The following is a 12,929-nucleotide window of genomic DNA, read 5'->3' on the forward strand; positions in this document are numbered from 1 at the left end:
CGGAGGCCTAATTTAGTCCTCTTTCCCTTCCCATCCTTTTTCTTATAAGGAAAGGATGGGAAGTGGAAGTGGACTTTCCGGATGAGAGGATGCATGGAATGGGAAAATATTTTCTTTCTGTGCATCCTCTCCTCCGTCGATTAAAGGTAGGCAACGCATATGTAATTGCGTATGTCTATGGGCAACGGTCACTTCGCTATATCAGCGATTTCAGGTGGCCGCTCGCTCGTTTGCCACTTTATGATATAAAAAAAAATGATGATGTATAATATTTTTCGCATTTAATTTAGAAAAACTATTAAAATATTGTGTAGATTGTATTATTAGGTTCCAATTATTTTGAAGAATGGTAAAATGAATTGAAAAACATTTTTCAATCAACAAATTTATTTACAATTTAGTTAAATCGTGAAATTGACAAAAAAATTGTGGACTAGTCATGATCGGCAACAAAAAATGAGTTCGCAGCTGTAACAAGAAAAAACAATATTTATTATTTAGGAAAAACTAGAACTTTCCAATAAATAAAGAACTAACAGATGTGCTAGTAAATATCTGAATAACAAAAGGGTGTTCTAATTTGTCGATCCCAAGTCTTTTTTTAATAATTTTTTTGGGGATTTTTAATTTAATAAACGAGCTGGCATAATCATACCGCCGCGATTGATGACGGGTTTGACAAAATTGTAAAAAATAAGACCAACATTATTTAAATTAACTTTCAGTTCTGCGAACAGCAGCTCACGATGTCGTATGTTTTTCTCGCACTCCAACAGCAAATCTTGGTCATATTCGGGCTTCATTTTTGTACAATGTTAGTTTTTATGAAAACCCTTTTGGGGGTTAAAGTTCAAACAAAATATTATACTGAGTTATATAGAAAGAAAAGCTCTGAGATATATATTTCCAATACATATACTGACGTGTAGGTGCACTAGGTGACGATGTCTGTGGGGTGCGCGGGACAGATGACGCCGCGACATTCTTCTCCGTAGTCAGGACAAGGTCTGTCTGACGACTTCAGCGGCTCCACTTTACCGCCGTATTGTATCACCCTGTTGTGTATACTTCAATATTTACATCATATTTTAATGTATACTTAGGTATTTGAATCATCCTGTATGTATAATTATTTTACGTCACCCGTAATGTATATTTTATTTTTGTAATGTATACTTAAGTTTTTGGAACATCCTGTAGTAACACAGACAAGTTGATAAAGTACATCAAAATTTGAGCTTTCAAGTTTTTTTTATTGTTATTTAATTCTTTTTAAGGTTCCGTACTTCATAGGAGAAAAAACGGAATCCTTATAGGATCACTTTGTTGTCTCTGTCTGTCTGTCAAGACTCTTTTTTTTTAAATATACTTGCCCATAATCTCCTTTCTCCATCCATTTCTCGTCGATTTTGTTCAATTGTTCAAACTTTCCTTTAGGCAGACCGCAGATCAAGTCCGCCTTCACTGTACGCAGCGCTATTATAGGCGCGGGGTTGAAACCTAATAAAAAGTATATAAAATAAAAAAAAATAACACTAAACTAAAATAATAAATCCGTACATCTGTTTTTTTTATACTTATAAAGTAACAAACGAGCGAGCGTACACTTTAATTCGCAGAAATAGGTGCATTTTGCAGATGCATTGTCTTCCCCTCACCGACAGAGGAGGGGACGCACAGGAAGAGGATATTTTCTCTTCCTACATCAAATCCACTACCCCTTCCCTTCCCTTCCTTACGGGAAAAAAGTGGAAAGGGGAAGAAAAATTAGTTCCGTGTCTTCTATGTGGTCGTAGTATTGCCCATAAGTGCTAAAAACTGGTGATTCTACCACTGCTAAAATATCTTTATCTCTGTCACACGTATGGTTGATCGTGCGAGTGCGACAGAGACAAGTGTCACCTTGCAGCGCCTGCTCGAAGCTGAGAGTGGGAGGACAGTTCCTCTCCGCCAGCAGCTTGCGGTAGTTGAGGTCGCCTTTGAACAAAATGGCGGCGGTGAGCTGCAGCTTGCGGTACAGCTGGAACGCCTGCGTCTTCATCTCCTTGTACATGATCGGAGAGGTCCAGAACTCGTCGCACTACGGACACGTTCATATACATCGGATGGATACATTGGTACAAGACGAATGGATATATTGGTACTAGTTGATTGGATATATGTATTGGTACGATTCGAATGGATACGTTGGTACAAGTCGAATGGATACACTGGTACAAATTGAATGGATATATTGGTACAAATCCAATAGATATTTTGGTACAAGTCAAATGGATACATTGCTATATCTGTAATGGATAATTTAATTTCATCGTGATCCATTAAGCCATTCTAGAGATACCTTCTAACAAACATCCATCCATCTATCCATTAGTAAGATATATAGATAAGTTACCATAACAACAAAAGTGCCATCCTCAAAGAACTGCATCCACTGAGAGCCGAGCTGGCGCAGGTTGTCCGCACTCACTGTCAGCGGCGGCGGGGGATCTGTCGCGCCCCCACCCTCACCACTCTCTGTGACATCATCTTATATACCATTGTGACATGAATAAACAACGTGTTCAATTGTCTATGTTCTACATCTATTCTTAAATTTTTTTATAACAGAAGGGAGCAAACGAGTAGTAGGAACACCGAGGTGTTCATCGACCATGGACATCAACAATACCAGAAGAAGCGCAGATATGTTGACGGCTTTTAAGATGGTGATACGTTCGACAATTTTCATCGATATCCATAAAACCATTCTATCTTTATATATATAATTCTTCTGTGCGTGTGTATGTCACTGAACTTCTCTCAAACGACTGGAGCGATTTTGATGAAATTTTTTGTGTGTGTTCAAGGGGATCTGGGAATGGTTTAGATTCACAATTTTCATCAAATATTAACTTCATATTAATTTATTCAAATTAAAGACGTGTAGACAGGACAACTTGTGTCGGGTCCGCTAGTATATATACATTTTAACAAACATTCGCATTTATAATATATTAATAAGATAGTAAGATTTATCTTATAATTTCCACAAAGAGACAATGGGTTTCTGGGGCCAGATCCCCGTGTGATACATATTGTTATCTCCGTTTTGTTAAAGATAAATGACAAGGATGACGATATGTTCAGAAAATAACAGTTAAAAAGGCAATTATTTTAATGTCTAGTTAACTTCAGTTCAATTCAAACAATAGGTAATATATTTAGTTACCTGGTGGAGCTTCTTGCGGCACTTCTCTACTGTAATTAGCGTTTGCGCACATTTCTAAAGTTTTCCTGTAAAAAAAGAACGAAAATATTAAAAACAAAAATAAAGTTCCACTTCATCATACTAGCTTTAGCCCGCGACTTCGTTCGGGCGAAATTAAAAATAAATTCCAGTTTGATACCTAGACAGACGGACGGACAACAAAGTGATCCTTCAATGGTTCCGTTTTTTTCCTATGAGGTACGGAACCCTAAAAATAACTTTTTTTTTAATTAAAAAATCTATCCTGTGATACTCTGAGATAGTGTAGCTTCCTAACAGTGAAAGAACAGTTAAAATCGATCCAAACAAACAAATAGACCAATGTATGGATGTCACTAGAACGGCTATATGGATCTCGCTTAAATTTGTCATACATATAGAACAGATCCATACAGAGTCGCGGGCGACAGCTAGTTATACATAAAAACTTACTTAAAATCAACCGGAGTGACATCAGACACAAACCATGGAATCTTTTTCACATGGAATCTAACCTGAAAATGTAAGCAATATTTTTTTAAACATCGTAAAATATATTTTTTTATTTATTAAAAATATTAGCAGAGTTTTTGTAAATTTACTAATATTTCTTTTACAATTCCAAGTAAGCTGTAGACTTGTGCTAGGATATGGTTTACAATAGTCGAATGGCGGGATTCAAACCCCCGACCTCGTGATCGGAAATCCGTATCCTTAACCATTAGGCTATTAACGCTATTATTGACTATTTTAATACATATATCGATTATATAACTTTATGAACTCGTTATTTACCTTTTTCACAATCTCCTGTGATATTAAAAAGTGTGCGAAACACAAATCCGAGAATAATTCATAACCAGAGTTGTCGCAAACTATATCTGAAAATTGTTTAAAATAATTATATTCATAGTAAATACTTTTAAATTATAATTTAACTTAATAGTGGTAGAGCCCGCTATAACATCTTCGCAGGAATTGTCCCGGCTCGCCCGGTGAAATACCACGACCACACAGAAGACACGCCTCAAGTGGAAGCAATTCCATGTACAGTCTGAGTCCTCTAGTCCTCTTTCCATTCCACCCTTTTTCTTATAAGGAAAGGATGGGAAGTGAAAGTGGACTTTCCGGATGAGAGGATGCATGGAAAGGGAAAATATTTTCTTTCAGTGCATCCTGTCCTCCGTCGATTAAAGGTAGATAACGCATATGTAATTGCATATGTCTATGGGCAACGGTCACTTCGCTATTTCAGCGATTTCAGGTGGCCGCTCGCTCGTTTGCCACCTTATGATATAAAAAAAAGTATAAAAAGTACACGGAACTCATACAAACTTACCAACAAACGTATAGACAGACAGAAAAACTTTTATAAATTGAAAAAAAAATAATTTGGTTATTCATTATCAAAAATGATTTTTAAATAAATAAACGCGTAAAAAAGCACAAAAAGAAAAATGTATACTTACCAAATGTAACAACTTCGGGCAGCACCATCTTGGCGGGGCAGGGGATCTTGGGGGGCTCCTCTGTCACCTCGCCCTCCGCTTCCGGCGCCGCTTCAGACTTCACTTCCAGCTTCGCTTCAGACTTCGCTTCAGACTTCGCTGCGGGATCTGCTTCCTAAATACAATATTGTCAAAGTTAATCCTGCTTTAATTCCTTGAATAATTAATATTCAATTTTAAATACTTATATAATGTGTATAAAATCTGAATCATTTCAAAAATCTAGTTGTTCAAGTTCTAATACTTTGCTACACTGATCTAATTAAATGATGGGAAGGGAACGTAAATTTGACGAAGGAGAGATATAGTTTCTAATATTAAAAAATAATTAAGCGACAATTACAAAAATTTACTATAAAATATTTAATTTTGGTAGAAATAAACTCAAAGAAAATTAATAAAACATCTAAACAACAAAATAATTGTATCATCTACAGGATACAGAGTATAGAACCTTGTCAGGACATCTCGGTATGCCGAACTGTGTTGCCAGTCTGTGACAACTGCATTGAAATTTAAATGTCGTATTCTGCAATGTTACCATACCAAAAATATAACTTCTATCAATTATTTTAATTAAAAAAAGGCTTCCAAAAGCCTTTTCTTTGGGTAAATTTCATTAATTTTATCATTTATAATACAAAATGTCATTTTATTGAAAATCAAATTTTATATTAAATTACATTTATCATACTTATATTATAAATTTTAATGTATGTATGGATAGAAGGATGTTTGTTAAAAGATATCTCCAGAACGGCTCTCTCCAGAAATGGATATCACTGAAATTTGTCATAGATCTAGAACATAGTCTGGAAGAACACATAGACTGCTAACTGTGTTTTGTTTTTCATTTCGCATGAACAGAGTCGCGGACGACAGATAGCAGGTTATAAATATATGGAATTAGTTAATTACGAATGAATTTGTATAGTAAATATATGTGTCTTGTGTAAAAAAATATATTATTATATATGTAACTTACCGCAGCAATAGCCTTCGCCATAGCCTCTGTTTTCGCTATAACTTGATCGCATATTTTAGAGGAATCGTCCACTAACACCTGAAATTATATCATACAATCTACAATAATAATATAAAAAGGAATAATTTGTATGTTAGTATGTAAATAAACACATATAAAATTATACTAGAAAGCTACTTTATCAATGAGTAACATATATTTTTAGTAGTATTTTTTCAATTCCATGCGGATGAAGTCGCATGATACTGCTCGTATTAAATAGACATGTAAAGTGCAAAAACCCAAAAATAAATTATAAATTGACAATTTGACATTGACGTAAAAGGGTTAATTCAATTTTGACAGCTGTCAATGTCATCAAATTGGAAAAAAATGACATTTAAATTACAATTCCACAGAATTACGTCAAATTAAAACATACCTTATCTTTTAAATCCAATACCATTTTGAATGGATCCAAAATGGACAGAGAAGCAACACTGGCGGATCTCGCCTTGCCATCAGCTGACTTCAATGACACCTGCTCGCCCATAGACAATGACAGATCACATTTGTTCGCCCATAGACAAATCTGTAATATTTTTTACTAAGTTAGCACCGCTGTCACGCACCACACCTAGTTTTTTATTGCTAAAAAAATATTCTAGTTAATATTCTGGATGATATTGATTTCTGAGTTATACTGTAACTTAATTGGTCACTAAGTGAGATACATAGTGTAGATTTCTCTTAATTAATATACACTATGGTTGACTAATTAGAGACTGTGACAAATTGTTCCCAACAAACTCCGCCCATCTCTAACAAACTCCATCCATCTCTAACAAACTCCCTCAATCTCCAATAAACTCCTTCCATTTCCAACAAACTTCCTCAATCTCTAATAAACTCCGTCCATCTCCAACAAACTCCGTCCATCTCTAACAACCTCTGCAATCTCCATCCCAGTTACCTTACCTTCAACAAGGTGGTAAAGTCAGCTTTCCGTTTATCCTTATCACTGGGTGGCAGCATGGTGACAAGCTTGTCAGCCACAACGCACATCGGCTCCAAACTGTTCTGGAAAGCTTTTAACTTCTGCTCATCGAAGGGATCGAAGTTTTTAAGTCCTTTGCTGAAAAATATAAAAAAGGGTCTTAACAGACAAACGGATGCGGAACAAAGTGATCGTATCAGTGGTTTTTTTCCTTTTGAGATACAAAACCCTAAAACAGTAAAAACAAATGAATGCCTCAAAATCTTGTTTTGCTTTTCAAGTTTTCAAGATACAGGACGATAACTTCTATTGCGCATTGTATGTATGTAACTTTTGTAACATCCTGTAACCTAAACGACTGTACTGATTTTGACGAGTGAGATTTTTATTAGATTCGTTTTCTTCCCTCGAGTGTTATAGCCTGGATTTAATTTTTTTTTAAAGATAAATATTCCAAAGATAAAAATATGACAATTTATATATTTTAATAAAATAGGAATATCTATATAATATCGAAATTGCATTATAGAAAAACTAATTTTTAATTTTCTTGTCTGTATGTCTGTCCATAAGACGGTAGTTTATGTACGCGGGCATGTCATAGGTTACTTTATTTTTAAATAATTCGCTGAAAAAGTCGAGGGCAAACAAGAAAAAGGTTAACTTCTCACCTTAACTCACAACCTTCTCTTAATCTTCTGTAAACGTAACATTCCGTGAACACCCAAGTATTAGTAAAATAATGTTGACTGTCACAACTTTCAATCCAATGGTTCCATCTTTTAGCTTCAGGGGTGTCAACAGTGAATAAATCATATTTCTTATTTGTTACAAGATCATTTTTCAACTTTGTTACGTATTGTATCAACCCTCGAATGTCGTCATCGCTCTGGAAAATTAAAAAGATATAAAAAAAAACAAATTCAAATGATTTACGAGTTTGCACTTACAACACATGCACATAACAATATATTCTTCTCATCATTATCTTAGTGTTTCCATAAAGAGAGAAAGAGACAACTACTATTTTATGTGAATGACATTAAAATTAAGTTTGCGTTAAAATCGAATATCGAATAGCAAATTGTGACATATAAGAGCTATATTAAACACGTATCTATTACTTTGTGGCCAATTTTCAACCTTATTGCATTGCGTAAAACAAAACGAAATCTGTCAAAAATTATATCCTTGACTGTATCACAGAGTAATGTACAAACAGAGATATTTAATAATTTATTATTAAAAATTAAAATCTTACCGCATTATGCGCCGATCTTATTTTTGAACCTTCTCTTGATAAATAATCTATAACTTTGGTCAGTATCACAGGCAATCTATCCCTTAGAGAATAATAAGCGAAACTCCTGGAATCAATAAAAAAAAGATTTACTAAGCAAAATTACAAATAACTACGTCGGACTGGCTACTTTTCATTTTAATCGCTGACGAAGTCGTGGGCAACAATTAGTCTTTTATGAAATTTTAATAAAAATCCAGAAAATTATAATCCCTGTCTGTTCCTCTGAATTACTGTCGTGAATATTTATATTTTAAAATAACACATTATTTTTTTTTCGTTAACAAAAAACATAATCTAAATATTATATGCAAACATATATTTCTCTAAATAATCAATTATTTTATACCCAATTATGTTTATAGACAGTTAGAAAAATTACTGATAACAAAAAAATCAACAAAAAGTATCGCCCGAACAGGGACTTGAACCCTGGACCCTTGGATTAAAAGTCCAATGCTCTACCGACTGAGCTATCCGGGCTGTGAAAGTTATAGTTCAAAATATACATTTCATGCTAGAATTTGATTCCATTGAAAAACAAAAACCTTTTACTAAGATAAATATACTTTTAAACCAAATATGTTCCCAATGATAATTTTTTTATATAAAATATGACATTCCATTAAAAAAATATTGGTAACTAATACAAACAATCATCTGCATAGCTTAGCATGGTTTAGCAAATGAAATAGTAATATAACTAAACAAATAAATGGCTCCTATGTTAAATATAAACAACACAATTAATAATGCCGCAACATAAATAAACAATAGAGAAGAAAAATCTACAGATCTTTCTATAATAACTTTTAAATTTACTCAGAAATTATTATTTTTTAAATTAATTTCAAAAACATAGAACATGGTGTAAACATCAAAATTGTGACATGATAGTCTTCATATGAGTCATGGAAATATTCATTGATGGAATATTACTAACAAGAAATGTTTAATTAGCATAATATATGATAAGATATAATTAATTTGAATTAAATTGTCTTAATTTGTTTACATATATGATAATGAATATCAGTTCACATGATAAATCAATGTATAGTTATATGTTTACTATAAAAGTAATGAAAATACTAAATCTATAACAATAACGGCTCCAATGTAAATAATTATAACCCAAAATTTTACTATTTGGGCAAATTTTAATATTTTTCAAATTTACTTTATGGTAGTGTGGTAAAATAATAAATACTATCTGTATAATAATAAATTCTTAAAATAAAAAAAATAAAATTTATACTGTGTGTTGGTTTTGCATGCTGCATTAATTTTAATAGTATTTGTTGGGGTCTTTCAAATTTGATGTTTCATTGGAATCAGCCATACTATGATATCGGAGGAACTATCAATATTTATATTGCTTAAAGAGTATTTGAATATTTATGCAAAATAGTCTAGAGGTGGTAATATTTTTAGCGTCTCTAGTTATACACAAATATGCCAATTCCATTGTCACTTATGATACTCTTTGAATTGCTTACTAATTTTGAAGAAATTGTTAATTTCCGTATGGAATAAATATGTGTTCTTGTTCAGATGTTTGGCAGTAAAGAGTAAAAAAGTTTCTGGATAATTGTATATGAGAAAAAATATTAGCAGAAGAACTACGAGTAATCAGACAGTATCAATCGATTTTATAAATACAGATAACCTATGCAATATTTTTATGACATTGCTACAATTTAAGATATGGAAATGGACATACTTCTTAAAAGTTCCTTGCAATGGAAGATTAATTGGTGTTGATGTGTTTATAAATGGGCTAGGTTTTTCCACTTTAATAAACGGACCACCGTAAATAAATTCTGGTTTCGTACTTTCGTCTTCATCAATTACATTTTTATCACTAGCTACACTCGTTTTTGATGGTGCCCGAGAACCCACTTTTTGTTGACTCATTTTTTTGATTTCAATTTATTTCATGACAGTAATTTTTTAAAATTTTATGTGTAAAACACGACAGGAATAATTTTGCTTTATTTTTTTTGAACTGACGTTCTTAATGACATTTCGCCAAAGGGAAGTAGGAAGTGACAGTGACGTTTACAATCAGTTTACAGATACTGTTCTGTAAAACTATGCCACTGAAATATTAAGATTTTTTTAAACAAATGTGAAATTGATAAGTTTTTAAGTTCTTTTATACCAGTTTTGAAAAATATGATAATTTACATACATATGTTCATAAAAGTTTTGCGTGATTATAAATTTTAATATATCGACTGTCTTATCACTAACTGTATTTAGAAACTGACTTCAAATGTTCGGAAATACCGAATATAGAGATTCTTTTAAAAATAAAACATTACATAAATCTTTAATTACACAATTTAACGTAAGAGAAATAATAAAAAAAAAAAACATAATATAATTAAAAATATGTTTAAAACTTACATTCCAAATATTCCACACATTTCTACATTACGAGGTGTTACGATTCGCATTACAGGCAAATTCTCAGTATCTATATACCAGTCGTAGGCCGGCATGATTAAATACACTTTGGTCCTTTTAATTAAAATAAATAATCACTTATCTTCCAACACACGTGCAAGAAAACAGTTAAGAAATAAAATTCAATGACCCTGGGATCGTACTAAATATAGCAAACTGCGTAGCTTCTATTCCCGTACAGAGTTTTAGAATATTGATTTTCATAGTACTAAATGAGGTTAAAGCATCAATTAATCTATTTTATTACAATTTAATGGCGTTTTTAACTGTGGTAGACGTCAGTCACTATAACATATGTTGCACGATTTAGTTGATTTGCCTGGTGCAATACCACGACCACACAGAAGACAGGTGGAAGAAATTCCGCGTTTCGTCTGATGAGTGTGTGCCGGACTTCAAATTTCAGTCCCGTTCCCTTTTCTGATAATAAAGGATGAGAAGAGAAAGGGGATTTGACGGAGATGCATAGGATGGGGAAATATCCTCTTTCTGTGCGCCGGGGACCACTACAGTTGTAGATGTCTATGGGCAGTGATCGTTTTGCTATTTCGGCGAATTAAGGTGCCCGCTCGCTCGTTTGCCACCTCATGACATATAAAAGGGTCTTGACAGACAGACGGACAAATAACAAAGTGATCCTACAAGGGTTCCGCTTTTTTCCTTTCGAGGTAGGGAACCTTAAATTATGTCATATAACCAAAGAAATAAAAAAGTAAATATAATTCAAATAAATATATTTAGAAAATTACAATTCGCTTCCGTGAAGCGTTAAATACAAAAAGTACCCAACGTACTTACCTGTTCTACAACAGTTTTTTTAAAACATTAATAAAAAAACATAAAAATTATATCAAAAAACATGCAAATTACCAACAAATACATCTTATATTTGTTGCATATACGTAAGTTTTTATTGTCAAAAAAAACCTAAGTAAAACATTTTTTTTTCCAAAGTAAATGAGTCCGTATTTATTTAGAGAGGTGTTTCATGCAGTAAAAACTTAATAAAAGTACAATAAAAACTTATAACTAAATAATTTAATTAAAAAATCGTCGTTAATTTCATTAAATTCGACAATAAAGGTAATAGCGCACTCGTCCACCTGTCATACACCTGCCTTGGAATTGGTGCAGGCCTAACAAATAGAGCAGGATAAAGATATTAAAATTAACAAAACGATAAGTACATCTCGCTTGCGCAGATTGGCCTTGACTTGATTGAACTGTTTGGCGGCAAATGAACGCAGTTAGATGTAAAGTTGACAAGTGAGCTATAACATTAAACAATATCAAATATCAGTAAACATTTTTCGTATTAAAACTATCAAAAACAGTTTATAGTGTGTTAATATTGACTTTGTAGTCAACTTTTTTTTAAAATTCTGAATATGAATACCTTTACTGTAAACAAAGCTACAGAAATACTCGAACATAAAAATAATTTCATGTCTTACTTAAAAAAAAATCTGAGATAGCAGTAGTTTTTTAAAGATGTAAAAAAAAAATCATACAAATTTTTTTTTAATTTTTTTTCAAAATAATCAACCTTTTAAAGAATCAACTGCATACATTTTACTATCCTACATCACACATCAAAAAATATAATAATCACATATTAAAAATAATTAAAAACAAAAATCTTTTTTTAAAAAAAAAAAAACTAAACCAAAAATTGTTATTATATATTAATTTAAATATATTCTTAAAATTAAAAACCTAATCTCTAATCAATATAGTACATATACACAGACTAACTGTGATTTCCTGACATCAAAATCTCTGTATAAAATCATCCCAATCTATCATATTTGACAAAACAGAGATAATATGTTTGAACAGGGATTTCAAACACGTAAACCAACGGTAAATGCGTTTTGGTTTAACTTTGGGTCAAAATTTTTTGGAATTCCTTTAATTAAAAAATAAAAAACTAATTACACATATGTATAGTCATAATTTTACCAAACTGCGTTGAGGCAACCATTATTATTATATAAAAAAAACTTATAAAATCTATAAAAAATGTGATTTGTGTCATTGTTTTCGTCAAATTATATATATTTTTCATAATTCTCTTTTCGTAATTATTCCGAAACAAAAAAAAATAAGAGCAAAAAATATAAAAAAATGTGATTATTGATCTGTGTCATAGTTTTCGTCAGGATAAAATGTCTAGATTTTATACTCTTATTGCTATGGTCATTGGAAAAACACAAAAAATTAATAAACAAAAAAAAAAGATTTAAAAACTTGTAGTCAAAATTATTCTTAAGTTTTTTAAAAATTCTATTATAAACACAAATCCAAAAAAAAGAATAAAAAAATTATAAAGCTATTTCAGTATTCGTCAATATTGGTTTCTGTACCTAAGTTTAAGTCAAATTGTAAAATATAAAAAAAAATGGTAATTATTAATATGAACATATCAGTTTTCGTCAAAATTATTAGTATATTACTTT

At 31.9% G+C, this 12,929-nt stretch overlaps 1 protein-coding gene and 1 non-coding gene across 5 annotated transcripts; both read right to left on the bottom strand.

Moving 5' to 3' along the window:
• Window positions 1-369: 369 nt before the first annotated feature.
• Window positions 370-10,586, bottom strand: LOC106125822 (protein-glutamate O-methyltransferase). 4 transcript variants are annotated; one of them, XM_013323211.1, is made up of 16 exons: window positions 10,411-10,586; window positions 7,960-8,065; window positions 7,370-7,587; window positions 6,680-6,836; window positions 6,144-6,293; window positions 5,723-5,800; window positions 5,192-5,266; window positions 4,699-4,852; window positions 4,025-4,110; window positions 3,683-3,744; window positions 3,212-3,276; window positions 2,396-2,529; window positions 1,903-2,080; window positions 1,374-1,500; window positions 924-1,055; window positions 370-468 (listed from the first exon to the last, which is right to left on the bottom strand). In XM_013323211.1, exons 1-15 carry the CDS (start codon window positions 10,503-10,505, stop codon window positions 935-937), a joined length of 1,806 nt encoding a protein of 601 aa, XP_013178665.1. In that variant the 5' UTR covers window positions 10,506-10,586; the 3' UTR covers window positions 370-468; window positions 924-934. The 4 variants fall into 4 exon arrangements, with proteins under 4 accessions (XP_013178665.1, XP_013178663.1, XP_013178662.1 ...); XM_013323209.1 differs by lacking the exon at window positions 10,411-10,586 and adding an exon at window positions 9,722-10,033 and having other exon boundaries at window positions 2,396-2,517; XM_013323208.1 differs by lacking the exon at window positions 10,411-10,586 and adding an exon at window positions 9,722-10,033.
• Window positions 8,409-8,481, bottom strand: TRNAK-UUU (transfer RNA lysine (anticodon UUU)). Its single transcript has one exon. It is a non-coding gene; the product is annotated as a tRNA-Lys (tRNA).
• Window positions 10,587-12,929: the final 2,343 nt, after the last annotated feature.

This window comes from Papilio xuthus, unplaced genomic scaffold, assembly GCF_000836235.2.
Source record: "Papilio xuthus unplaced genomic scaffold, Pxut_1.1 DF825783.1, whole genome shotgun sequence".
NCBI classification, from domain to species: Eukaryota; Metazoa; Arthropoda; class Insecta; order Lepidoptera; family Papilionidae; genus Papilio; species Papilio xuthus.